Source organism: Rhodamnia argentea, chromosome 2 (genome assembly GCF_020921035.1).
Source record: "Rhodamnia argentea isolate NSW1041297 chromosome 2, ASM2092103v1, whole genome shotgun sequence".
Lineage (NCBI taxonomy): Eukaryota > Viridiplantae > Streptophyta > Magnoliopsida > Myrtales > Myrtaceae > Rhodamnia > Rhodamnia argentea.
Window position 1 is genome coordinate 22,430,391 of NC_063151.1, and position 27,988 is coordinate 22,458,378.

General features: G+C 41.6%; 1 protein-coding gene across 1 annotated transcript; it reads left to right on the forward strand.

Annotated features, from left to right (window-relative positions):
• The first annotated feature begins 9 nt into the window (after positions 1-9).
• On the forward strand, positions 10-27,988 carry LOC115731624 (putative wall-associated receptor kinase-like 16). Its single transcript, XM_048275361.1, is given in 5 exon segments — positions 10-898; positions 1,005-1,181; positions 2,396-3,171; positions 27,311-27,591; positions 27,593-27,988. Coding segments are annotated over 5 exon segments (2,289 nt in total). The 5' UTR covers positions 10-18; the 3' UTR covers positions 27,768-27,988.

Sequence of the window (27,988 nt, forward strand, 5' to 3'; positions counted from 1 at the left end):
AGAGAGAGAGAGAGAGACATGGTGGGTTCAACGTGGAATCCTTCGGAGATAATGAGGATCATGTTGGTGGTCGGACAGTTACTACTAATGTTGGCGTCGTCATCGTCATCTCAAACTGTATCTTCCAACTGTCAAGAAACTTGCGGCGGCGTCACCGTGCCTTACCCCTTCGGCATCAGAGAGGGCTGCTTCTTGAACGAGTACTTCTCCATCCGCTGCAATGTCACCCCGCCCGCCTCCGCCCCCAAGCCCTACTTATGGAACTCCAACATTGAAGCCCTCGACATATCGCTCGACGGCGAACTCCGCATCCACACTTACATTGGCAAGGACTGCTACACCGAGTCTGGGGTGCGGCTGCCGTGCTCGACCGCCTTCATAAGGCTCGCGGCGTTCGCTTTCTCCAGCACCAAGAACAAGTTCACGGCCATTGGGTGCGACACGTTCGGCATGATTGAGGGAGCCAACGGCCGGGGCTTCTTGGGCGGCTGCCTCTCGGTGTGCACCGGGATGGAGGACGTGAAAGACGGGGCGTGCAATGGGATCGGGTGTTGCCAGACCTCGATACCCGACATGCTCCTCAAATCCAACGCCAGCGTGGGCAGCTGGAACAACCACACCAACGTGTGGAGCTTCAGTCCCTGCAGTTACGCATTCATAGTCGAAGAGAAGTCGTTCACATTCAGTAGGGAGGATCTGAGTGGCATGAGGAACAGGACGCTGGTCCCCTCGGTGCTCGACTGGGCCGTTTGGAATGAGAGTTGCGCCGAGGCAGCGAAGGATCCAGCGACCTTCGCCTGTAAGGAGCACAGCGAGTGCTTCGACTTCCCTGACGTGCCCGGCTACCGATGCAATTGCTCTTCTGGGTATGAGGGGAACCCATACCTTGGTTGTGTAGGTTGGTACAAATTCGAGTGCTCGATGATGATAATTTGATGCTCTTGTTTCATTTTTTTTTTTTCCTTTTTAGAGTTAGCATTTTAATGTGTATTTGATTTGTGTAGATATTGATGAATGTGTGGATCCAGAGAAAAACCCGTGTAAGGGAATTTGCCATAACGTTGAGGGGAGTTATACATGCTCATGCCCAAAGGGTTATCATGGTGATGGCAAGAAGGGTGAAGATGCACAAGGATGCATCGCTGATAGTAAATCATCACATTTGCTGGTGATTTTGGTGGGTAAGTTCTTCCATCTCTTCAGCTGATTTTTGTGATTGTTGTCGATTTTTCCTGTATATTTCCCTTCCTTGGAGTAGGTTACAACAAAACCATCTCTATCCCTTCTGACAAAAATTTCCATGCATGGAGATTAAGCGTGAAATTGGGTTACTAATTCCAGGTAGCTCTATTAAGATTCAAAAGATAGCTCTCGCTCATGACACTTTTGCCGTGGAAGACTCGATGATGCGGGGTCAATGTGAAAACATTTTTGTGATCGCGACCCTAGGACTTTATTATATAGTTAGGTGATGTTCCATGCTTGCTATTTGGAAATCTATTTCAGCACGGACACGCCAGGATGCATCGTTGAATTTGTCAAGATAGACTATAAGAAAATACAGATGTAGAAAAATTGGAGTTTCCATGGACGGTTTGGAACATGTCAATGATTTGGTCAGTCTCATTTGTTTATAAGTTGATTCAAGAAAAGAAAAACGTACCACCATCCGCTATCATTGAGGTCGCTGTAGGAAATATTTGTTTTCTGAGTCCTGAAGTCAAGCTTGCTGCTTTGTCTTTTAAAATAGAAGTTGTTGCCAAATGTTCTTCGAAGATGACATTTCTTGCCGTTTTCTGCGTCATTGGGAGCGATATCTATTGTTGGAGATGGTGAATTTAGCGCTTCTATTTAATTGTTAGACTCAATCATGCAACAGATAAATTGACATGTCCATTAGTTCAGAACAAGACCCACAAAAACAGCATTCAGCAAGGCAAGAGAATGAGGGTGAATGGAAAACCGCATCGACACTTGTTCTAATTGCCATTACAGCTTTCGGTTTACGCATTAGTGTAGATCAATCCAGATTTCATAGATGGTATTCTATCGAAATGTTGAGGTGAAGATTAACGATTTCTGTTAGAGGATAGCTTGTCTTTAAGAGAGAAAAGGGTTTCGATAGTTTAAATTTCCGAACATTGTTATAGGCAGTCACTCCGGTACAAATCTGCTTGACTGGAATTAATTAAGCTTTCCTTATTAAGCATATCGGCTTAATGATATTAACAAAACTATAATTTGATGATTAGTTACCCAAATTTATTGCGCTAAGTTAGGCTCAAATTGTCCCTAAATTGCCTAGTTTCTTGACAAATAAGACTATGGTATAGAATTTGCAAAAAGTACATTGATCACAATTATTCTAACAAAACAAACTTTGTGTTTCACGCAGGTGTTGGTGTGGGCATAGTAGTGCTGTTATTCAGTGCAGGCTTTGTGTACTTGGGACTCAAGAAAAGGAAACTCATCGGGCTCAAAGAACAATACTTCAAGCAAAATGGGGGCTTGCTTTTGCAGCGACAATTACATGAACGTGACCCTAGCACAAATGCCACGAAGGTCTTCAGCGTTGAAGACCTAGAGAAGGCCACCGAGCATTTTGACCGGAGTAGAATAGTTGGCCGAGGAGGATTCGGCACCGTTTACAAAGGGATCTTGCCAAATAACATGGTAGTTGCGATTAAGAAGTCCAAGCTTGTGGATGAGAGCCAAACCGAGCGGTTCGTTAATGAGATCATAGGGCTTTCCCAGATTAATCATCGAAATGTGGTCAAGCTATTGGGGTGTTGTTTGGAAACAGAAGTGCCTCTGTTGGTGTACAAGTTCGTAAACAATGGGACTCTCTTCGATCACATCCACAGCCCAAGCAAGTCCTCCGAGTTGTCCTGGGAGATCCGGTTGAGAATCGCCACGGAAAGTGCGGGAGTCCTATCGTACTTGCACTCCACAGCTTCCATCCCCATAATCCATCGAGACGTCAAGTCAACCAACATCCTCTTGGATGCTAATTACACTGCCAAAGTCACCGACTTCGGAGCTTCACGATTAGTCCCGCTCGATCAAGACGAATTGTCTACTATGGTTCGGGGAACATTTGGATACTTAGACCCCGAATACCTGCACAATAGCCAGTTGACGGAAAAAAGTGATGTTTATAGCTTCGGGGTTGTGCTAGTTGTTGACGCCTAAATTTTGATTAATCTATTTTTTGCATAAAAATTATAAAAAAATCATCTCACATATTTATTTTTAGCGTACATTGCATTGGCATATAATCGGGCAAGCAGAACACTTAATTTAGCATGCGTCTAGACTAGGCACGGGATGGAAAAATACACCGAGAAGATTTGAAACTTCAAGGACTGTATTGCAAATACTTAAAATTTCGGGGACTGTATTGCAAATACTTGGAACTTGAGGGACTGTATTGCAAATACCAAAAGAAGATGAAGAAGGGAAGATGATGAAGGGAAGATAATGAAAAGAAGATGAAGAAGGGAGGATGATGAAGGGAAGATAATGAAGGGAAGATGAAAATGGAAGGTGAAGAAATGAAGATGAAGAAGGGAAGATGAAAATGGAAGGTGAAGAAATGAAGATGAAGAAGAGAAGATGAAGATGGAAGGTGAAGAAATGAAGGTGAAGAATGAAGGATGAAGAACTTTGCCTATAAAAGAGAGAGCTCTTGAGAAGAGTTTTAGAAGGGGGAAGTGGAAGAGAATTGAGAGAGAGAGTAGAAGAGAATTGAGAGAGTTTTTTAGGGAGGTGGAAGAGTTTTGAGAGAGTTTTTTGAGTGGAATTTTTAGAGAGGAAAAAGAGAGTTCTTGAGAAAAATTAGAAGAGAAAATTCGAGAGTGAAGAAAAGAGTTTTAGTCGAGCATCATCTTCGACGAGTCCCGACACATATTTCGCCTCTCGTCACCCAACAACGCCATTGCTTGCCATTTTCGACGACAGCCGCGTTCTTCCAGCTCCGAGATCTTGAAGGGAACTATAACGTGTATGTGAGTAAGATTTTGTGTAATAGAAGGTAATCCTTTCCATCTCGATCTGCAAAAATGTAATCGTTTGGTTTGAACATTTGTTTGTTTATTTTAGACATGCTACGTGTTCCAAATTTTAGCATTATTACATGTTAATTTATTTTTATAAATACTCGTGACTGGCTGCGTTTTCTTTCTTTCTAAATCACCCATGGTGTATATCGTACAAAGTTCAATGTTTTACATCCCCATAAAAAAGAAGAAAAAACCAAAAAAATTGCATCTTTGAATTTCAAGTAAAATCCATCAAAATTGCCAAATCAAATATTTTTTTTTTATGAAAATGGTACCGAAAGGGCGTTAGAGTAATCTAGCGTAACCAAATCCCCGAATTCAAAATCTGCGGTTCGCGGAAATAAGATAGTTTTCTCCCGCTATTTTATTTAGGTTTCTAATCAACCTACCGAAAATGATTAGTGGCGACTCCAAATTCAAAACACGTTGCATGTTAATTATTTGAACCTTAAGTTGCGATTTGGTATGGACTTGGGAGAGTCCGAGTTAGGTTAGTTAATTAATTAACCCGATAATCCATTAGCCCGAAAATAAACCGGTTTATTTAGAAGGTCGCGACTGACTTAGCGACTCATTTGGGGACTCAAAGAGGACTTAGGCCGGATAATTTCATGAAAAAGAAATCACTTGATTTGGTAAACTTTGGTTGAATTCTCATTCTTAGGTGTTAAATGTTTTTGCAGATTGGGAGTTATAAGGGGAGGAGTGATCGGCTAACCCTTTGTTTTGCGGGGCTTGGTGAATTGGAATTGTGATTTAACTTTTGAATCATGGAAGCGGTGTTTGCCTTTAATTGTTGTGCATGATTTATCGTATTTGCACTACACTGCACACAACCCGTGACCGGACCTGGGTCACACTAATAGTTTTAAGATGGTATTTAGATGGTGCTTTAACCTTGGCGGTAAGGTTTCGCTAAAGGTTATCCCATCTGGATCCCGAAAATTTTTCAAAAAATGGCTCAAGGGTCGTTCTCATACACGTGAGGCTACGATGCATGAGAATTGCCCTTGTCGACCGAACCAAGCCGAAGTGATTGGACCTGACTAGTCATGACTATTGTACGCGAGGTTGCGACTAGTCATGATGATTGCGCGCGAGGCTGCGACATGTCATTTCGTTCATCATTTCACTTTGCAAAAGCCTTTTGGATAGATAGAATAAGATTTAAATTCACAATTCATGCGCATGTCTTTGTGATTGGCATTTTCTTCGTATGAGAGGTAATTTCTTGTCTCTTGTACCCTGTTATCTCATTTTTATTTTGGGCCGGTCCATGGTTTAGGTTGATTGTTTAGAAGTTTCATTGTCTTATTTTCAATTTCGCACTTTGCTTCCGTAGCTTTTACAATTTCATCGGTTGTTCTCAATTTTGATTTGGCTTATTCCTGTTGTGCGATTTTTACTAAATTCTACGATCGAGCTTTGAGTAAGTGCCAAACACGAAAGTTGTAGACCTATGTTTCAACTAATATCTTGCAAAATTTCAGAATTAAATTCATAATTTAAGATGGCCCTTCGTTTTTTCAACAACATGCGGTTATAACAGTTTTCTGAACGTGATTTTTTTGGAAAGACACATTAAACTGATTTGATCCGTGCATTTCTAGTCTGATTGGCCAACATAAAAGTTGTTCATCACCTTCTCAACTATAAGCTCGTAAAATTTGGACATGTTTTGATCAACGTGCGAATTAATACGAATTTTTTCGTAAAAGCGGACAAACTGAAAATTACATGTTTCAATCCTTTGGTCATAATCACTTTGTTCATTTGAGTCTAGAGGGATGCCATGGGCCGGCTCGCTGTTCTTGCTCCCTGTACTAATTTTGGGTTTGTTACTGTGTACAGGTAATTTATCATGGATCCTCCACATATTACTCGATCGATCGCAAAGAGGATGGCCGACATTAACGCTGCCGTTAGTACTGCCCTAGACGAGAAACTTGGCTCCTTGACTGAGCGCTTTGAAAGGATGATGTCCCGAAAGATGGAAGAAATTATGGCCGCCTTCACCGCCAAACTTCAATCATCCGCCGCCATCCCGCCGCTTCCTGCTCTAGTTCCTCCTACGGACAACTTCGGTAAAGCCACGGAAATCCGACAATGCCGGTAGAGGATGTGATCATCACGGGCGTGAGCTCGAGCACGCCGCCCGTAGTCCCAATCCCTCAAGCCAGCCCCGTGGCCCCCGGATTGAATGGTGATACGGCCAAGCTATTGGCCCAAATGGAACAGAGGATCCGAGAGGTCGAGGGGACTCACAACATACCCCGGGTCGACCTGTCTGTCTTTTCAAAGATCATTGTGCCGGAAAAGTTCAAGATGCCCGACTTCGAGAAGTATGATGGAACTTCCAACCCGGTTCAGCATGTCCGGAGTTGTCACAAATGTCAGATTCATGGTGACAAGATTAATGTCTCTCCGAACGAGTTGCATCAGTTATCCGAACCATGGCCGTTTTCTATGTGGGACATTGATGTTATCAGCCCTATCAATCCTAAAGCATCCAATGGGCATCGATTCATCTTGGTAGCAATTGACTATTTCTCTAAATGAATCGAAGCCGCATCTTATTTAGCGGTCACAGCACGAAATATCGTGAAATTTATCCGTCGAGATATCATCGCTCGATATGGTTCACCTGAAGCCATAATCACTGACAATGGCTCAAACTTGAACAACAAGCTAATGGACGAATTGTTCAAAGAATTCAAGATCAAGCATCCGAACTCTTCCCCATATCGTCCTCGGATGAATGGAGCAGTAGAAGCCGCCAATAAGAACATCAAGAAAATCTTAGCGAAGACGGCTGAAAATTATCGCGATTGGCATGAGAGGTTGCCATTTGCACTTATGGCGTATCGGACCTCGATCCGGACATCTACGGGGCAACCCCGTATTCTCTTGTATATGGAATGGAGGCTGTTCTACCGGTTGAAGTGGAAATTCCTTCCTTACGTATCTTGTCTCAAGCTAAGGCGACGGAAACCGAATGAATCCAGCAGAGGGCAAGCCAATTGAATCGATCGACGAAAAGAGACTTAAGGCTGTATGTCATGGCCGGTGTTATCAGCGAGAGAGTTGCTAAATCATTCAACAAAAAAGTTCGGCCTCGATATTTTCGGATCAATGACCTGGTCTTGAGAAAATTATTGCCAATAGTCCCACTCCCGGAAGGGAAATTCGCTCCAAACTATGGTGGTCCATATATAGTAAAGAAGGTGCTCCCTGGTGGTGCTTTGATTATGGCCGAGATGGACGGTCATGTCTTTACCAACTCGATTAGTTCGACTCACGTAAAGAAATATTATACTTGATTCACTCGATGTTTTCATAATCGAGTTATAATATTAATACTGATTCACGAGTTGTTCACATTTGGGCATTCGTTTGTTTCCTCGCTACTAATCTTTCTTTGAGAGATTGTTTCAAATGGGGGGAGTCTCTCTGGCCCAATTGAAACGACCATCGGTAGCGTGAGATTTACATATTCACAGAGTAAAAGGCTTATCTTGCAAAAAAAGATATGACGACCAAGATGAAATGAGTAAAATGAAGAGCCCCTTCAATCATCAACATATGGAAGATCGAATAATGCGAAAGCGAAATGCAAATGAGTAAAAACTTGCATTTATTTCATCCATCGGAGAGCCTTACAAACAGATCATCGGGGTGGGAACGTAAAGCCAAACCGAGCCCTAATGAGCATCACAAAGGAGTTTAACCGACTCTCCATACAGTTGATGCTCCGCCTACACCGATCGCTTCGAGAATCGAGATCCGCCAGCTTAAAGAGGAGGAGCTCACATTTCTCTTTAAGCTTGGCCACCCTGTCCTCGTGATACTCGGCAGCAGATTCCAAGTCATGGATCAGCATTCTCCCGCGGGCTATATCCAGGGTCGGATCGTCCAGCCTTTCTTCCAGCCATGAGCATTGAAATTTCAAAACAATATCGAGCGGATCGCGCTCGAAGATGGTCCGGGACATGGCCAAGCGTTCCACCAAGTTCCCCCTCTCACGAATCAGCGGTGAGACTTGATCATTACCGTAGTCAAGGGCCTTCTTATAATTGTCGGCTACAAGATCGGCCAACATCAAGTTATCCGACCGATCCCGATAGCGTGCCCTCACAAGATAGGCCAAAGTAACATCTTGATAAGCATGATTGTAAGCCTCCGGGAAGTTAGTGAAGAGGGTAGGGAAGATCCTATATTCCTCTTCTAACTTGGTACCTTGAATAGAAACGGTGTCCATATCCGTAAACATGAGACGGATTTCGGTTTCGACCTCCGGGATGGTTGGCTATATAAGAGTAGCCCTGGCCTAAGAGATTATAAAGTTTCTCCCATTTGGCCAAAACTTCAGCCGAGAAGATGCGTGCGGGGAGGGAGGCCATTGTTGCTTGAAGTTGCTTTGAAAAAGAGTGGATGCGAAAGAGTGCCTAGAAGGTTGGAGATGAGGATATGGAAGCGATAATCGTCTCGGCGTTAAATCCTAATTTAAAGGGCAGAAAAAGTCATAGCAATAATTATTGTGGGGGCCGAGTTAATTATCTGGGTAAAACTACGGACGTTTCGTCCGTGAATCACCGGATCTACCATCTCGAGGCTCACGAAATTCGAAAAGTTGCGAAATGACTTAAAGGTTCTGCCATATTAAAAGAGGGACAAGCATACTGCAGAAAAGATTTGAGGGTCCCACCATGTTAGAAGGAAATGAAGAAGACAGAGCGGGAAACACGAAATCTTGGGAGAAGCACTGGCTTAGTGGTTTTCATCCACGTTAAAAGGGAGGCTCCGGAACATGCATGTTTACTCGGAAGAATTTGGAGAGAGTAAGCATACAGCGGAGAGTAGAGTGAACAAAAGGCAGTAAGAAGTATTTCAATCCAACATGTTTGGAGGCTACCAAAGACTTACTCGGAGGCAACCAACCTAGACATCCCCGAGAATGAACTCGCTGAATTTCGAGGCGGATCCACATGAGAAGCCGTAAAACCCAACTCCCTTGGCGGTGAAGTTCAAGATCTCGATAACAACAACAACAATAGCGACGAAAAGCAGCCGTAGTCAACCCGTAAAAGAAAACATCAAATCAAAGAGCTCGAAGCTGCCTTTAAGGAGTGCCCTTACGTGAACGGGAAACGAAAAAATGAGTTGAGCCGGAAGCTAGGAATGGAGCCCTTGAAGGTCGGGTTTTGGTTTCAAAACAAGCGGGCTCGAGTGAAGGTTCGAAGTGAAAGTCATGAACTTGCGTCTCTAAAGGAAGAAAATGAAGAGCTTCGAGCGAGAGATCAAGAGGTATAGGGATGCTCTTAACATCGCTATTTGCCATGTCTGCAAAGCAACCCCATCACCTTTGGTGGCATGTTCCTTGATGAGCCACATCCGAGCATTGAAAATGCTCATTTATCGATTCATCCTCCCGAGCAAGTTCTCGCACAATCGGATTTCGTTGGGGATACATCCCGGAATGTCGGCCTTGCGGGAGGCGTAACCGATGCCCTTCGAGGGAAGTAACATGCATCACTACAATTGGAGTTTCCACGATGTCACGATCGGCCAATTCAACACCGATGAAACTCCGAATCTGTAGCCTACATGAAGCTTGAGTTTTTATTATGGGCTTTCAAAATATCACTCTTTTGAGCATTACTAGCTAGCCCTTATGAATTCTCAAGAGAAGTAGAGACATGCGTGAATGAATGTCTTGTTTGTTACAAAGTCCCCATGTGAGACATTCTTCCTTTTACGCCTAGAGTTAATCAAGGGGCAAAGAACAAGTACTATCCGCAAATATCATCATGCTTAAATGCGTGAATTCTTTGTCGATTTGGTGAACGCCGAAAGAAAAAGCATTAAAAGCCTTCACATAGGTAGATGCAAAAAGATTTGAGGAGGGAAATAACTGCCTCGTTCGTAGGAGAAAGCGGAAAGATTTGAAGAGGGAAATAACTGCCTCGCTCGTAGGAGGGAGCGAAAAGATTTGAGGAGGGAAGTAAGCGCCTCGTTTGTAGAGAAAGTGAAAAGATTTGAGGGCTCCTCCATATCAGAAAAGGAAGAAGATGATAGATGGAGTGAGAGATGAGAGTTATTACGAAACGGATCCAAGGCACTAAGGCTGAAAAGGAGAGAAAAAGCTGTCCTCTTTCGTAGAGAAAGCGAAAACCCGTCTGCAAGACTAATAAAAAAAAGAGAGAGGAAGTTTATAAAGAACTTGAAGTCTCCATACACCTAGCGACCTTGAGAATCCGTCACGAAAGGCCATCATCGCTTTTGTGATTTTCGGGCAATTTGTTTTTGCAAGTCCAAGAACATCTAAAGCTCATTCTCTAGTCGAAACAGCCATTTTCGGTCTACATATGGAAGGTTTTAAAAGAAAAACACGTTCATTCCAAGCGGAAGTATGGGAACCTTCCTATCCCGAGGATCTGCGAGTCATGGCCATTGATGGCAACCCCGTTTCCCTCTCAATCCTCGTTGCTATCTTGAGAAGTTGCATGTACGGGGTTTTTGCTTATGCGAAGGCAACGGATGCCTTAGAAGTGCTTGAGGCGGTACAAAGAAGAGTTTGACATCGTCGTCACAGCCGTGGTAGGGATCAATATGGACGGTTTCAGTCTCTTAAAGATCATTGATTATGAGTTAGACATACGGATCATCGTAGTATCGGCAAGTAATGATCAGCAGTTCATAACGAGGGCCACATTGCATGGTGCTCGAGACGTCCTACAGAAGCCGGTCTGCGTTCGAATGCTCCAAAACATTTGGCAGCATGCTGTAAGGAAGCAATTACTCGAACAAAAAAACTACGACCAAGCTGATGACGACGATTTTGTCCAAAAGAAAAGGCCCCTTTGGTCCGCCAAGCTTCATTCTATATTCATTGAGGCGGTTCGACGGCTAGGAATCAATTCAGGCCACGACCAATGGCTGTACACGGAATAATGAATATAGACGGACTCACCATGCAAAGTGTCACGAATCACCTTCAAAGGGTTAGAGATAAGGCGAGGAAGCACGATGCGAGGTTGGGACCAACACGACAGGACCAAAGTTGATTGGAAGATCAATACCGGGAAAATCTACCGAGCAAAAGGTACTCGGCCACTTCCCAATCAAGAATACATGTCATACCAACCTTCCGCTGGTGGTTCTAGCAGCGGACCAGTTGATCATCCCTACAAGTTTCCGAGCAACGGCGGAAGTTCAAGCTCAAGGGGTCGGATCGCTCACGGTGAAAACAAAGTGGGAAATCCGTCGCTAGTGTTAGCAAGTAACACTACCCAATTCGAGTATCAATCAGAAGATTACTTTGATGATGAGCTCACCACCTTGATCGGCCGGTTCGGAGCTGAAGGACCTCCCGAGTTGTGATCCGAAGCAAGTGATTATGGATTATTGAACAACGATCGTTTGTGTATGATCAAGACAAAATCGGTCGATCATTGGAATGGCCAGCAAAAGAGGTGGAACCAATCTTGCATGAATACTCCTTTAATTCCATGTATAGTTCCCCTGCGTGGGATATTTTTTACTTTCTAGTTGTCTAGAATTTGCCTAGAGTTAAAGGGCGAATTTTCTCCTTCCTTATCAAATGCGTGAGTTCCTTGTTAAGTTAGGCCTGTAGCAAATCAATTTGTGGATGACGCCCCTGAACGCCCGTAAAGAGAGATTCCGAATAGCCTTACTTGGGAGAATACGAGTAAAAGGCCAAGCGGGCTCAAAGATGGGTAACTTCGTATCGTCCCAATTGGCTCTCAGTCATTTCAAACTCTAAATTAAGCTTATTTGATTCTCGACAGGGGATTGCCATCCGCTTTGAAAACAATATAGCAAAAAGCGAACCACTCGTGGACGCCAACAACACCACGGCCTAGTGGTTGGGGGAATGACAGTGGTCCGAGGCGTCCCAGGTTCGATCCCGGGATTTGACATCAATGTACAAAGATTAATAAAAACCTTTTTGCTTCGCAATTCAATGCCGATTGAAGCTCAGCCAAGATGGTTACAAAACCTGGAGAGATAACATCCCGCACATACGGTCCGATCCAGATGAATTGATCTTTTCAATTCAAAGTTTGCAAGGAATACGTACAAGGGTAAAGCAGTATCGTTTCAACTCGTTTAGAACATGAGAACGTACATTGATGCTTTCCCTTTTGATTTTTACAGGGGTCATTGCCTTTCCGGATAGGGAAGTATCCATTCTCCCTGAAAAAATTAATGAAATAAGAAATTCCTGGAGCCTTTGACAATCTCATGTCTCGAACCGGATAATGAAGTTTTGCAACTCATTTGCATGAGCGGGGGCAACTCCCAATCCACGCCCCTAAGAAGTTTCTTATGTGCTTGCGAATTCTGTCCACCAAGATAAAAAGTTGCTGCATTTTATATGCTCAAAAACACTCATTCATTGCATAGTTTGCGCATGACTGTTCCTCATGTTTAATTTACCAACTACGAATAAGGAACATGAACTACATAAGATACATCGAATGTATGGAATGGGGCGGGCGAGAATGATGAAAGGCAATCATTTCCCAAACACGTCCCATTTTTTCAGGAGAGTTGAACGGTAGCTAAGTTCCGCATTTCACAAGGTAAAAGGTTTTCTCGCAAAAGGTACGATAGCCGAAATGACAGAGGCATTCAGTTCTCTATCCCAAACACTACGGGTGATCCATTGATTACCCTTTTTGAGCGGTGGTTTCATTTCTTTACCCCTGCCAAGAACCACCCCACATCGGGGTCCAGACGAGTTAATTCCAGCAGCAACACGAGGTAAATGGTTAGAAATTTTCTTGCTCGGACTAACATTAATCTTCGGGTGTTTCTTTGCATTTATACTCGAATTTTAATTCAAGTGCCTTAGGATGATGAAGAGCATTCACTTCTCTATCTATACACTTCATTCTTTGCATAGCCCACTTGAGCCTGCAAATTCATTTCTTAAACCCCTGTTGGTGATCATTTGCTCATTCCAAAGACGAAGATAGCATTTTCCCAAGGATTAGAATTGGAGATGGTCGGGTCAACAGAGAATTCCTGAATGGACTCATTTCTTGTATGCTAGATTTTTTATGTTTACATAATTTTTCTTTGTAAATGTTTATATTTGTTGTAATTCCTGGTTAAAAATCATTGGATTGTAAAAAAAAAAAAAAAAAAAAAAAAAAAGGAGAGGCAAACTCAACTTAAAGGAGAAGGGCCCGCTCTCGAAAAAAAAAAAGCAAAATAAAGAGATGTCGAAGAGCTCTCAAAGAAAAAGGAAAAGAAATCTCTTCTCGAAAAAAAGAAGAAAAAAAGAAAAATGAGAGTCGGGAGTAAGAAAAGCAAAGGCCGATCTCATATGAAAATTTCGAGCATAGGAAAAGCAAAGTGCCTACCAAAAGTAAGGCCAATGCACATTCATTTGTAAAGTACTTCTGAATTTTGAATGTACATTTTTGCATGTTAAGTTGTAAATTCCATGTACATGTTTGCATTGTGTCTCTTGCAAATCCTTGACAGACACTTGTTGTGAAGAAGACTCCCCAAGAAATCGGTTTGTAAAGTGCAATTTTCAATAGAAAATTACCATCCCTCATTCAATGATGGAATTCTTTCGAAGACATTTCAGGAAGACCATGATCGGTGACTAGTCGGCGACGATCACCAACGTCAAGCCCCTTCTCATTTAATTTATGAGCCAAAACGAGCCTTTTCGTTCCTCGGTCCCCAATCCTAGCCTACGTTATAACCATCCAAAGTCTCTTTCGATTAGGGCACTTGAGTTAACGTAGAGTTAAATGATTTTAAGCATCACTCGAAGAAGTTCGAGCAAGATTATTTCTCTCTCATTTTTGCGGGATTCTTGACTTGTAAATCCGGAGCAAATGATGAAGAAATTCATTTCAGCAGACCTTGACTCAACTAGAGTCCCCTTTGTAAACCTTTGACCTAGCCCTCATTACGGTCCTAATCAAGACCTCCGGATCGGCTCGGTCGTATCAATTGCGAGATTACTTGGATCCTTATCGAATGCGATGATGGAAAGATTGAGTGATTTCTCTTGAATCCTGCAGACAGGATAAATAGCTTTTCTCGAGAGTGAGAGAAAGCCCTTTCGGTTGAAGTCCCCCATTCAGCTCACATTCAAGGTATTCGTAATGTGAGAACCTCCCTGGACAAAATTGGTAATGCAAACTTGACGAATGGTTATGCATGAACCATAGTATGAGTGATTGCATTATACTCATTGTTGAATATGTTTGTGTGTGTTACCTCCGACATTCTATGATAGGTAATACATTCCCGATGTTCGAGTTCCCTCCCAAGGTCTCGAAATTCATTCAAGGATTATTGAATGAGCAAGTTTTGCTGGCAAATGCCTACCGAGTACGATACGAGCAATCTATTTCGTTCCTTGATTAATCGTTTGGAGAACCCGGGTAAGTTTTCCGAACCCCTTTTCAAATTAACAACTCTTCTGATGATAGTTGTTATGATTCAATTCAGGCAATATGCCCCTTTTGTACTTATCGATTCCATTCGATGGTGCTCCTATCAAATATTGTTCAATTCGGGCAATATGCCTATTTTCTCGGGACGTGAAGACATATGCACTGGCGATCTTGACATCTTATCAAATCATAACGACGTAGCTCTTATGATTTCAATCTCGAGACGTGAAGACATATGCATTGGCGATCTTGACATCTTATCAAATCATAACGACGTAGCTCTTATGGTTTCAATCTCGGGACGTGAAGACATATGCACTGGCGATCTTGACATCTTATCAAATCATAACGACGTAGCTCTTATGGTTTTAATCTCGGGACGTGAAGACATATGCACTGGCGATCTTGACATCTCTTCAAATCATAACGACGTAGCTCTTATGATTTCAGTATCGGATCACGAAGACGTATGCACCGGTGATCTTGACCTTTAGTCGGCTCATAATGACATAGCTCTTATGATTTTCGGCTCCTTTATCAAATCATGAAGACATAAGCACCCATATTTTTGATCCAAACCAAATCATAACGACGTAGCTCTTATGATTTTGGTTCCCCTTTATCGAATCGTGAAGACATATGCCTTTGGCGATTTCGACATTTAATCAACTCACAACGACGTAGCTCTTGTGAACTTGATCCCACTTCTTTCGACTCACAACGACGTAGCTCTTGTGATCTCAAACGACACACATATCTTGCGTTGTCTTGCATTAGGGAGAAGTCTCTGATAACGGATAGGCCAAATACCTTAAAATCCTTGCATCTGCAAAAAGAAACTTGGAAATTAAGAGAACCATTAGCTTACGAGAAATTTGGTAAAACAGGTATTCTTGTATGCGATCCATGTGCATGTTTCTCTAACATGGAAAAGAGGAATTATGACACATGTTATTTACAGTCTTGCATATCATGCATCACTTCATTACATTAAAAAAAATGGGATTAAAACTCCCGCCAAAAAAGTTCATCCATAATTTGCACTATCAAAATTTAGGATTCAATTTTGTCTTTGAGCGGAACCTCTACGAGCCTCCACTCAAAGAGGGGCAGTTGTTGACGCCTAAATTTTGATTAATCTATTTTTTGCATAAAAATTATAAAAAAATCATCTCACATATTTATTTTTAGCGTACATTGCATTGGCATATGTTGACGCCTAAATTTTGATTAATCTATTTTTTGCATAAAAATTATAAAAAATCATCTCACATATTTATTTTTAGCGTACATTGCATTGGCATATAATCGGGCAAGCAGAACACTTAATTTAGCATGCGTCTAGACTAGGCACGGGATGGAAAAATACACCGAGAAGATTTGAAACTTCAAGGACTGTATTGCAAATACTTAAAATTTCAGGGACTGTATTGCAAATACCAAAAGAAGATGAAGAAGGGAAGATGATGAAGGGAAGATAATGAAAAGAAGATGAAGAAGGGAAGATGATGAAGGGAAGATAATGAAGGGAAGATGAAAATGGAAGGTGAAGAAATGAAGATGAAGAAGGGAAGATGAAAATGGAAGGTGAAGAAATGAAGATGAAGAAGAGAAGATGAAAATGGAAGGTGAAGAAATGAAGGTGAAGAATGAAGGATGAAGAACTTTGCCTATAAAAGAGAGAGCTCTTGAGAAGAGTTTTAGAAGGGGGAAGTGGAAGAGAATTGAGAGAGAGAGTAGAAGAGAATTGAGAGAGTTTTTTTTAGGAAGAGTGGAAGAGAATTGAGAGAGTTTTGAGAGAGTTTTTGAGAGGAATTTTTAGAGAGGAAAAAGAGAGTTCTTGAGAAAAATCAGAAGAGAAAATTCGAGAGTGAAGAAAAGTGTTTTAGTCGAGCATCATCTTCGACGAGTCCCGACACATATTTCGCCCCTCGCAACCCAACAACGCCATTGCTTGCCATTTTCGACGACAGCCGCGTTCTTCCAGCTCCGAGATCTTGAAGGGAACTATAATGTGTATGTGAGTAAGATTTTGTGTAATAGAAGGTAATCCTTTCCATCTCGATCTACAAAAATGTAATCGTTTGGTTTGAACATTTGTTTGTTTATTTTAGACATGCCACGTGTTCCAAATTTTAGCATTATTACATGTTAATTTATTTCTGTAAATACTCGTGACTGGCTGCGTTTTCTTTCTTTCTAAATCACCCATGGTGTATATCGTACAAAGTTCAATGTTTTACATCCCCATAAAAAAGAAGAAAAAACCAAAAAAATTGCATCTTTGAATTTCAAGCAAAATCCATCAAAATTGCCAAATCAAATATTTTTCATGAAAATGGTACCGAAAGGGCGTTAGAGAAATCTGACGTAACCAAATCCCCGAATTCAAAATCTCTGGTTCGCGGAAATAAGATAGTTTTCTCCCGCTATTTTATTTAGGTTTCTAATCAACCTACCGAAAATGATTAGTGGCGACTCCAAATTGAAATCACATTGCATGTTAATTATTTGAACCTTAAGTTGCGATTTGGTATGGACTTGGGAGAGTCCGAGTTAGGTTAGTTAAATAATTAACCTGATAATCCATTAGCCCGAAAATAAACTCGTTTATTTTTTAGGTCGCGACAGACTTAGCGACTCACTTGGGGACTTTAAGAGGACTTAGGCCGGATAATTTCATGAAAAAGGAATCACTTGATTTGGCAAACTTTGGTTGAATTCTCATTCTTAGGTGTTAAATGCTTTTGCAGATTGGGAGTTATAAGGGGAGGAGTGATTGGCTAACCCTTTGTTTTGCAGGCTTGGTGAATTGGAATTGTGATTTAACTTTTGAATCATTGAAGCGGTGTTTGCTTTTAATTGTTGTGCATGATTTATCGTCTTTGCACTACACTGCACACAACCCGTGACCGGACTCGAGTCACACTAATAGTTTTAAGATGGTATTTAGATGGTCCTTTAACCTTGGCGGTAAGGCTTCGCTAAAGGTTATCCCATCCGGATCCCGAAAATTTTTTCAAAAAATGGCTCAAGGGTCGTTCTCATACACGTGAGGCTACGATGCATGAGAATTGCCCTTGTCGACCGAACCAAGCCGAAGTGATTGGACCTGACTAGTCATGACTATTGTACGCGAGGTTGCGACTAGTCATGATGATTGCGCGCGAGGCTGCGACATGTCGTTTCGTTCATCATTTCACTTTGCAAAAGCCTTTTGGATAGATAGAATAAGATTTAAACTCACAATTCATGCGCATGTCTTTGTGATTGACATTTTCTTCCTATGAACGGTAATTTCTTGTCTCTTTTACCCTATTATCTCATTTTTATTTTGAGCTGGTCCATGGTTTAGGAGTATCGTTGTCTTATTTCCAATTTCGCACTTTGCTTCCGTAGCTTTTACAATTTCATCGGTTGTCCTCATTTCTGATTTGGCTTGTTCTTGTTGTGCGATTTTTACTAAATTCTACGATCGAGCTTTGAGTAAGTGCCAAACACGAAAGTTGTAGACCTATGTTTCAACTAATATCCTACAAAATTTCAGAATTAAATTCATAATTTAAGATGGCCTTTCGTTTTTTCAACTACCTGCGGTTATAACAGTTTTCTGAATGTGATTTTTTGGAAAAACACATTAAACTGATTTGACCCGTGCATTTCTAGTCCGATTGGCCAACATAAAAGTTGTTCATCATCTTCTCAACTACAAGCTCGTAAAATTTGGACATGTTTTGATCAACGTGCGAATTAATATGAATTTTTTCGTAAAAGCGGATAAACTGAAAATTACATGTTTCAATCCTTTGGTCATAATCACTTTGTTCGTTTGAGTCTAGAGGGATGCCATGGGCCGGCTCGCTATTCTTGCTCCTGTACTCATTTTGGGTTTGTTCTGTGTACAGGTAATTTATCACGGATCCTCCACATATCACCCGATCGGTAGCAAAAAGGATGGCCGACATCAACGCCACCGTTAGTGCTGCCCTGGATGAGAAACTTGGCTCCTTGACCGAGCGCTTTGAAGGGATGATGTCCCGAAAGATGGAGGAAATGATGGCCGCCTTTGCCGCCAAACTTCAATCATCCACCTCCAGCCCGCCGCTAACCATTCCTGCTCTAATTCCTCCTACGGACAACGTCGGTAAAGCCCTAGAAGCTACTCCATATCCGACAATGCCGCTAGAGGATGTGATCATCACGGGCGTGAACTCGAGCACGCCGCCCGTAGTCCCAATCCCTCAAGCCAACCCCGTGGCCCCCGGGTTGAATGGTGATACGGTCAAACTGTTGGCCCAAATGGAACAGAGGATCCGAGAGGTTGAGGGGACTCACAACATACCCCAGTTGACCTGTCTGTCTTTTCAAAGGTCACGGTGCCGGAGAAGTTCAAGATGCCCGACTTTGAGAAGTATGATGGAACTTCCAACCCGAGTTCAGCACGTCCGGATGTACCAGGCAAGAATGAATAAGCATGCGACCAACGGTCCCTTAATGGTTCGAGACCTTCCAGGCTAGTTTAAAAGAAGCTGCCATGAGATGGTATACGGACTACGAGATCTACCGGATGGATGATTGGGAGAAGGCAGCTAATGCTTTCATCAAACATTTCAGCTTTAACTTGGACGTGCTCACCACCGAGAGAGGACCTTGAGCAGCTTGAGATGAAAAAGGAAGAAACAATCAAGCAATATGCCACCGGGTGGAGGAACGTGGCATCTCGGCTGAAACCAGTCCCTCCCGAAAGGGAACTCATGAAATTGTTTGTTTCCACCCTGCCGCCGATTATGAGAACTCGAATTTTGGGATCTGCTGCCACGTCATTCAGCCATCTCATCGCAATGGCTGAAGAAATCGAGAACGGCATGAAGAAAGGTTGGTACGGTGATGTCGCCATGACGACTAAGAGGTTTGTGGTAAGGAAAGACAAGGAGTCGGCCCCACGAGTCAACATGACCTACAGCCAAAACCCACGACCCGGACGCCGGTCGTACAGATTCCTAATCAGCAGCAGGCTAATTTCGGCATGCAACGACAAAGAGGGAATCAACGGTCTCCTCGGCGGTTTACCCCTCTACCGGGAACCCCGTCGCAGGTACTTGCGGTTCTGCGTAAGAGAGGTTTGCGACTTCCGAGCCTCTACGACCCGATGTCTGAGCTTGCCGAGATATGATCCATCGAAGAAATGTGATTACCACTGCGGGGAGCTTGGACATGACAACGATGGCTGTTTTGTCTTGAAGCATCGGATTCAAGATCTCCTGGATTCTAAAGCATTCTCATTCCAAGGCAACAAACAGCCAAATGTCCGGAATAATCCTTTGCCGGATCATTCCGGTAAAGTTAATGCTGTATTCGGGCTGGGAATCAGACAGGTTGGTGCTAGTAAGGATGAAGGAGTCTTCGATATCGCCGGTTGTTTTGATGATGTAACCATTGCTGCTATATCTGAAGACGGAGCGCATAAGGAGGAACCTTACCTGGCGCCTAAACCTTCCAAATCATTCATTAATGCCATATGTGATGATCCACTGGAGGGTTTAGATTCGGAGTAACATCTTTATGTTTATGCAATCCCCTACGTGGGACATTTTCTGTTTCCTTTAGGTTTTGGATCGCATTTGGATTTCTATTCTGTCTTGCACTCTTGGATTTTCTTTCCTAGAAGATGTAATTTCATATCAATAAAATTGCACCATTTTTCGAATCTTGTTGAAGTATCCCAAACCAACCCGATGACGATAACCAACGACCAACAAGTTTGTCATCATGGTAAGAACCGAGGGTTGGGCTTCTTCAAGAATTCATGTCCCACGGTTTTGAAAAAAAAAAAAAAAAAAAAAAAAAAAAGTTCTTCAAAAAAAATCATATCGCAATTAAGCCCTGTTTGTCCTTTTGATTTTGTTACTTTATGTTTCAAGGGGAGGGAACTTAGTGGATTCAGAAGTATACGACCTAGATGAGTCCAGTCCAGATTATGAGGAAATTCGTCGGGATTTCGAACGACATGAGGAGATCAAGCCCTTGACCGGTGAACAAACTGTCTCGGTCAACCTAGGCGATGCGGAAAACCCTAAAGATGTTAAGATCGGAGCAAACCTTTCCAAAGAGATGACCGAGCGCTTGACTAAGCTCCTGAAGGATTACCAGGACATTTTCGCTTTGGTCCTATGCGGATATGCCCGGTCTTGACCGTTCCATTGTCGAACATTGTTTGTCGACGGATCTTTCGGCTAAGCCGGTGGTGCAAAAAGTCAAGGAGGGCCGCACAGAATTGGTCTAGAAGATCAAAGAGGAAGTCATGAAACCGCTTGACGTCGGATTCCTTGAGACCACGAGAATATTCGATTGGTTGACAATATAGTCCCAGTCATGAAGAAGGATGGGCGTATTCGATGCTGCAGAGTTTGAATTGTTCTCATTCATGGACGGTTTCTCCGGGTACAATCAGATCCCGATGAATGTCAATGACAAGTTGAAAATCACCAACACCACAGCCTAGTGGTTGGGGGAATGCGATGGTCCGAGGCGTCCCAAGTTCGATCCCGGGATTTGACATCAATGTACAAAGATTAATAAAAACTTTTTGCTTCGCGGTTTAATGCCGATTGAAGCTCAGCCCGGATGGTTACAAAACCGGAGAGATAACATCCCGGACATACAATCCGATTCGGATGAGTTGATCTTTTCAATTCAAAGTTCACAAGAAAATTCGTACAAGGGTAAAGCGGTACCGTTTCAACTCGTTTAGAACATGAGAACGTACATTGATGCTTTCCCTTTTGATTTTTACGAGGGTCACTTTGCCTTTCCGGATAGGGAAGTATCCATTCTCCCCTGAAAAATTAATGAAATAAGAAATTCCTGGAGCCTTTGACAATCTCATATCTCAAACTAGATAATGAAGTTTTGCAACTCATTTGCATGAGCGGGGGCAACTCACAATTCACGCCCTTAAGAATTTTCTTACGTGCTTGCACCAAGATAGAAAGTTGCTACATTTTATATGCTCGAAAACACTCATACATTGCATAGTTTGTGCATGACTGTTCCTCATATTTAATTTACCAACTCTGAATAAGGAACATGAACTACATAAGATACATCAAATGTATGGAATGGGGCATGACAGAATGATGAAAGGCAATCATTTCCCAAACACGTCCAATTTTTTCAGGCGAGATGAACGGTGGCAAAATTCCGCATTCCCCGAGGTAAAGAGTTTTCTCGCGAAAGGTACGATAACTGAAGTGACGGAGGCATTCATTTCTCTATCCTAAACACTACAGGTTATCCATTGATTGACCATTTTAAGCGGTGGTTTCATTTCTTTACCCCTGTCAAGAACCACCCCATATCGGGGTCCAAACGAGTTAATTCCAGCAGCAACACGAGGTAAATGGTTAGAAATTTTCTTGCTCGGACTAACATTAATCTGCGGGTGTTTCTTTGCATTTATACTCGAATTTTAATTCAAGTGCCTTAGGATGATGAAGAGCATTCACTTCTCTATCCTATACACTTCATTCTTTGCATAGCCCACTTGAGCCTGCAAATTCATTTCTTAAACCCTTGTTGGTGATCATTTGCTCATTCCAAAGGCGAAGATAGCATTTTCCCAAGGATTAGAATTGGAGATGGTCGAGTCAACAGAGAATTCCCGAATGATCATTATGCTTGTTGTAATTCCTGGTTCAAAGTCATGGGATTGTAAAAAAAAGGAGAGGCAAACTCAGCTTAAAGGAGAAGGGCCCGCTCTAAAAAAAACAAAAAAACAAAAAAACAAAAAAAAAGCAAAATAAAGAGATGTCGAAGGGCTCTCAAAGAAAAAGGAAAAGAAATCTTTTCTCGAAAAAAAGAAGAAAAAAGAAAAATGAGAGTCGGGAGTAAGAAAAGCAAAGGCCGATCTCATATGAAAATTTCAAGCATAGGAAAAGCAAAGTGCCTACCAAAAGTAAGGCCAATGCACATTCATTTGTAAAGTACTTCTGAATTTTGAATGTACATTTTTGCATGTTAAGTTGTAAATTCCATGTACATGTTTGCATTGTGTCTCTTGCAAATCCTTGACAGACACTTGTTATGAAGAAGACTCCCCAAGAAATCGGTTTGTAAAGTGCAATTTTCAGTAGAAAACTACCATCCCTCATTCAATGATGGTATTCTTTCTGAAGACATTTCCGGAAGACCAAGATCGGTGACTAGTCGGCGATGATCACCAACGTCAAGCCCCTTCTCATTTAATTTCTGAGCCAAAACGAGCCTTTTCGTTCCTCGGTCCCCAATCCTAGCCTACGTTATAACCCTCCAAAGTCTCTTCTGATTAGGGCACTTGAGTTAACGTAGAGTTAAATGATTTTAAGCATCACTCGAAGAAGTTCGAGCAAGATTATTTCTCTCTCATTTTTGCGGGATTCTTGACTTGTAAATCCGGAGCAAATGATGAAGAAATTCATTTCAAGCGACCTTGACTCAACCTGGAGTCCCCTTTGTAAACCTTTGACCTAGCTCTCATTACGGTCCTAATCAAGACCTCCGGATCGACTCGGTCGTATCAATTGCGAGATTACTTGGATCCTTATCGAATGCGATGATGGAAAGATTGAGTGATTTCTCTTGAATCCTGCAGACGGGATAAATAGCTTTTCTCGAGAGTGAGAGAAAGCCCTTTCGGATTGAAGTCCCCCATTCAGCTCACATTCGAGGTATTCGTAATGTGAGAACCTCCCTGGACAAAATTGGTAATGCAAACTTGACAGAATGGTTATGCATGAACCATAATATGAGTGATTGCATTATACTCATTGTTGAATATGTTTGTGTGTGTTACCTCGACATTCTATGATAGGTAATACATTCCCGATGTTCGAGTTCCCTCCCAAGGTCTCGAAATTCATCCAAGGATTATTGAATGAGCAAGTTTTCTTTGGCAAATGCCTACCAGTACGATACGACAATCTGTTTCGTTCCTTGATTAATCGTTTGGAGAACCCGGGTAAGTTTTCGAACCCCTTTTCAAATTAACAACTCCTCGATGATAGTTGTTATGATTCAATTCGAGGCAATATGCCCCTTTTGTACTTATCGATTCCATTCGATGGTGCTCCTATCAAATATTGTTCAATTCGGGCAATATGCCTCTTACGTCAAGTCGTGTAGACATATGCTTGGCGATCTTGACATCTTATCAAATCACAACGACGTAGCTCTTATGGTTTCAATCTCGGGACGTGAAGACATATGCCTGGCGATCTTGACATCTTATCAAATCATAACGACGTAGCTCTTATGGTTTCAATCTCGGGACGTGAAGACATATGCACTTGGCGATCTTGACATCTCTTCAAATCATAACGACGTAGCTCTTATGATTTCGGTATCGAATCACGAAGACGTATGCACCGGTGATCTTGACCTTTAGTCGGCTCATAATGACATAGCTCTTATGATTTTCGGCTCCTTTATCAAATCATGAAGACATAAGCACCCATATTTTTTATCCAAACCAAATCATAACGACGTAGCTCTTATGATTTTGGTTCCCCTTTATCGAATCGTGAAGACATATGCCTTGGCGATTTCGACATTTAATCAACTCACAACGACGTAGCTCTTGTGAACTTGATCCCACTTCTTTCGACTCACAACGACGTAGCTCTTGTGATCTCAAACGACACACATATCTTGCGCTGTCTTGCATTAGGGAGAAGTCTCGATAACGAGATAGGCCAAATACCTTAAAATCCTTGCATCCGCAAAAAGAAGCTTGGAAATTAAGAGAACCATTAGCTTACGAGAAATTTGGTAAAACAGGTATTCTTGTATGCGATCCATGTGCAGAGTTTCTCTAACATGAAAAAGGGAAATTATGACACGTGTTATTTACTGGTCTTGCATATCATGCATCACTTCATTACATAAAAAATGGGATTAAAACTCCCGCCAAAAAGTTCATCCATAATTTGCACTTGTCAAAATTTAGGATTCAATTTTGTCTTTGAGCGGAACCTCTACGAGCCTCCACTCAAAGAGGGGCAGGCATTGACGCCTAAATTTTGATTAATCTATTTTTTGCATAAAAATTATAAAAAATCATCTCACATATTTATTTTTAGCGTACATTGCATTGGCATATAATCGGGCAAGCAGAACACTTAATTTAGCATGCGTCTAGACTAGGCACGGGATGGAAAAATACACCGAGAAGATTTGAAACTTCAAGGACTGTATTGCAAATACTTAAAATTTCAGGGACTGTATTGCAAATACCAAAAGAAGATGAAGAAGGGAAGATGATGAAGGGAAGATAATGAAAAGAAGATGAAGAAGGGAAGATGATGAAGGGAAGATAATGAAGGGAAGATGAAAATGGAAGGTGAAGAAATGAAGATGAAGAAGGGAAGATGAAAATGGAAGGTGAAGAAATGAAGATGAAGAAGAGAAGATGAAAATGGAAGGTGAAGAAATGAAGGTGAAGAATGAAGGATGAAGAACTTTGCCTATAAAAGAGAGAGCTCTTGAGAAGAGTTTTAGAAGGGGGAAGTGGAAGAGAATTGAGAGAGAGAGTAGAAGAGAATTGAGAGAGTTTTTTTTAGGAAGAGTGGAAGAGAATTGAGAGAGTTTTGAGAGAGTTTTTGAGAGGAATTTTTAGAGAGGAAAAAGAGAGTTCTTGAGAAAAATCAGAAGAGAAAATTCGAGAGTGAAGAAAAGTGTTTTAGTCGAGCATCATCTTCGACGAGTCCCGACACATATTTCGCCCCTCGCAACCCAACAACGCCATTGCTTGCCATTTTCGACGACAGCCGCGTTCTTCCAACTCCGAGATCTTGAAGGGAACTATAATGTGTATGTGAGTAAGATTTTGTGTAATAGAAGGTAATCCTTTCCATCTCGATCTACAAAAATGTAATCGTTTGGTTTGAACATTTGTTTGTTTATTTTAGACATGCCACGTGTTCCAAATTTTAGCATTATTACATGTTAATTTATTTCTGTAAATACTCGTGATCGGCTGCGTTTTCTTTCTTTCTAAATCACCCATGGTGTATATCGTACAAAGTTCAATGTTTTACATCCCCATAAAAAAGAAGAAAAAACCAAAAAAATTGCATCTTTGAATTTCAAGCAAAATCCATCAAAATTGCCAAATCAAATATTTTTCATGAAAATGGTACCGAAAGGGCGTTAGAGAAATCTGACGTAACCAAATCCCCGAATTCAAAATCTCTGGTTCGCGGAAATAAGATAGTTTTCTCCCGCTATTTTATTTAGGTTTCTAATCAACCTACCGAAAATGATTAGTGGCGACTCCAAATTGAAATCACATTGCATGTTAATTATTTGAACCTTAAGTTGCGATTTGGTATGGACTTGGGAGAGTCCGAGTTAGGTTAGTTAAATAATTAACCTGATAATCCATTAGCCCGAAAATAAACTCGTTTATTTTTTAGGTCGCGACAACATATAATCGGGCAAGCAGAACACTTAATTTAGCATGCGTCTAGACTAGGCACGGGATGGAAAAATACACCGAGAAGATTTGAAACTTCAAGGACTGTATTGCAAATACTTAAAATTTCAGGGACCGTATTGCAAATACTTGGAACTTCGGGGACTGTATTGCAAATACCAAAAGAAGATGAAGAAGGGAAGATGATGAAGGGAAGATAATGAAAAGAAGATGAAGAAGGGAGGATGATGAAGGGAAGATAATGAAGGGAAGATGAAAATGGAAGGTGAAGAAATGAAGATGAAGAAGGGAAGATGAAAATGGAAGGTGAAGAAATGAAGATGAAGAAGAGAAGATGAAGATGGAAGGTGAAGAAATGAAGGTGAAGAATGAAGGATGAAGAACTTTGCCTATAAAAGAGAGAGCTCTTGAGAAGAGTTTTAGAAGGGGGAAGTGGAAGAGAATTGAGAGAGAGAGTAGAAGAGAATTGAGAGAGTTTTTTAGGGAGGTGGAAGAGTTTTGAGAGAGTTTTTTGAGTGGAATTTTTAGAGAGGAAAAAGAGAGTTCTTGAGAAAAATTAGAAGAGAAAATTCGAGAGTGAAGAAAAGAGTTTTAGTCGAGCATCATCTTCGACGAGTCCCGACACATATTTCGCCTCTCGTCACCCAACAACGCCATTGCTTGCCATTTTCGACGACAGCCGCGTTCTTCCAGCTCCGAGATCTTGAAGGGAACTATAACGTGTATGTGAGTAAGATTTTGTGTAATAGAAGGTAATCCTTTCCATCTCGATCTGCAAAAATGTAATCGTTTGGTTTGAACATTTGTTTGTTTATTTTAGACATGCTACGTGTTCCAAATTTTAGCATTATTACATGTTAATTTATTTTTATAAATACTCGTGACTGGCTGCGTTTTCTTTCTTTCTAAATCACCCATGGTGTATATCGTACAAAGTTCAATGTTTTACATCCCCATAAAAAAGAAGAAAAAACCAAAAAAATTGCATCTTTGAATTTCAAGTAAAATCCATCAAAATTGCCAAATCAAATATTTTTTTTTTATGAAAATGGTACCGAAAGGGCGTTAGAGTAATCTAGCGTAACCAAATCCCCGAATTCAAAATCTCTGGTTCGCGGAAATAAGATAGTTTTCTCCCGCTATTTTATTTAGGTTTCTAATCAACCTACCGAAAATGATTAGTGGCGACTCCAAATTCAAAACACGTTGCATGTTAATTATTTGAACCTTAAGTTGCGATTTGGTATGGACTTGGGAGAGTCCGAGTTAGGTTAGTTAATTAATTAACCTGATAATCCATTAGCCCGAAAATAAACCAGTTTATTTAGAAGGTCGCGACACTAGTCGAGCTGTTGACAGGGAAGAAGGCGTTCTCCTTCGATCGACCTGAAGAAGAGAGGTGCTTGGCCATGTACTTTCTTTTGGCGTTGAAAGAAGACCGACCGTTTCAGATTGTTGTGGAGCTCATTGCAAACGAGGACAATGAGCAAGTGAGGAAAGTTGCAAATCTTGCAAATAGGTGCCCGAGATTAAAAGGCGAGGAGAGGCCGACCATGAAGGAAGTGGCAATTGAATTGGATGCAATTAGAGCAATGGCTAACGATCCATGGGTTTATCAAGTAGAATCCAGAAGAGACGGTTCATTTGCTCAAAGAGATGACCGACTCCATTGTTTATGCAAATAGTGCAGGGACAATGAACACAGGGTATACTGATAGTATGAAAAACCATGTCATACCCCCAGTTAGTAGTGGCAGATGCGAAGATTGTACAAAATTATTCCTTTGACATTCACATTATTCATTTTTTTGTAAATCAGTAGCATTGTAAGCCAATAGTAAAAGGTACTTATCTTTCTGGTGTTCCATGGAACTCTCTCTTTCCCTTTCTGCTGAATAAACAGAACATAGGGAGGGTATAATACACACGGGCTTTAGTTGGGTTTCCCTTATGTTTAATGTACTAAGTCAGGAGTTGGTTCGTGTTTTCAGATACTGACAGACACTAAT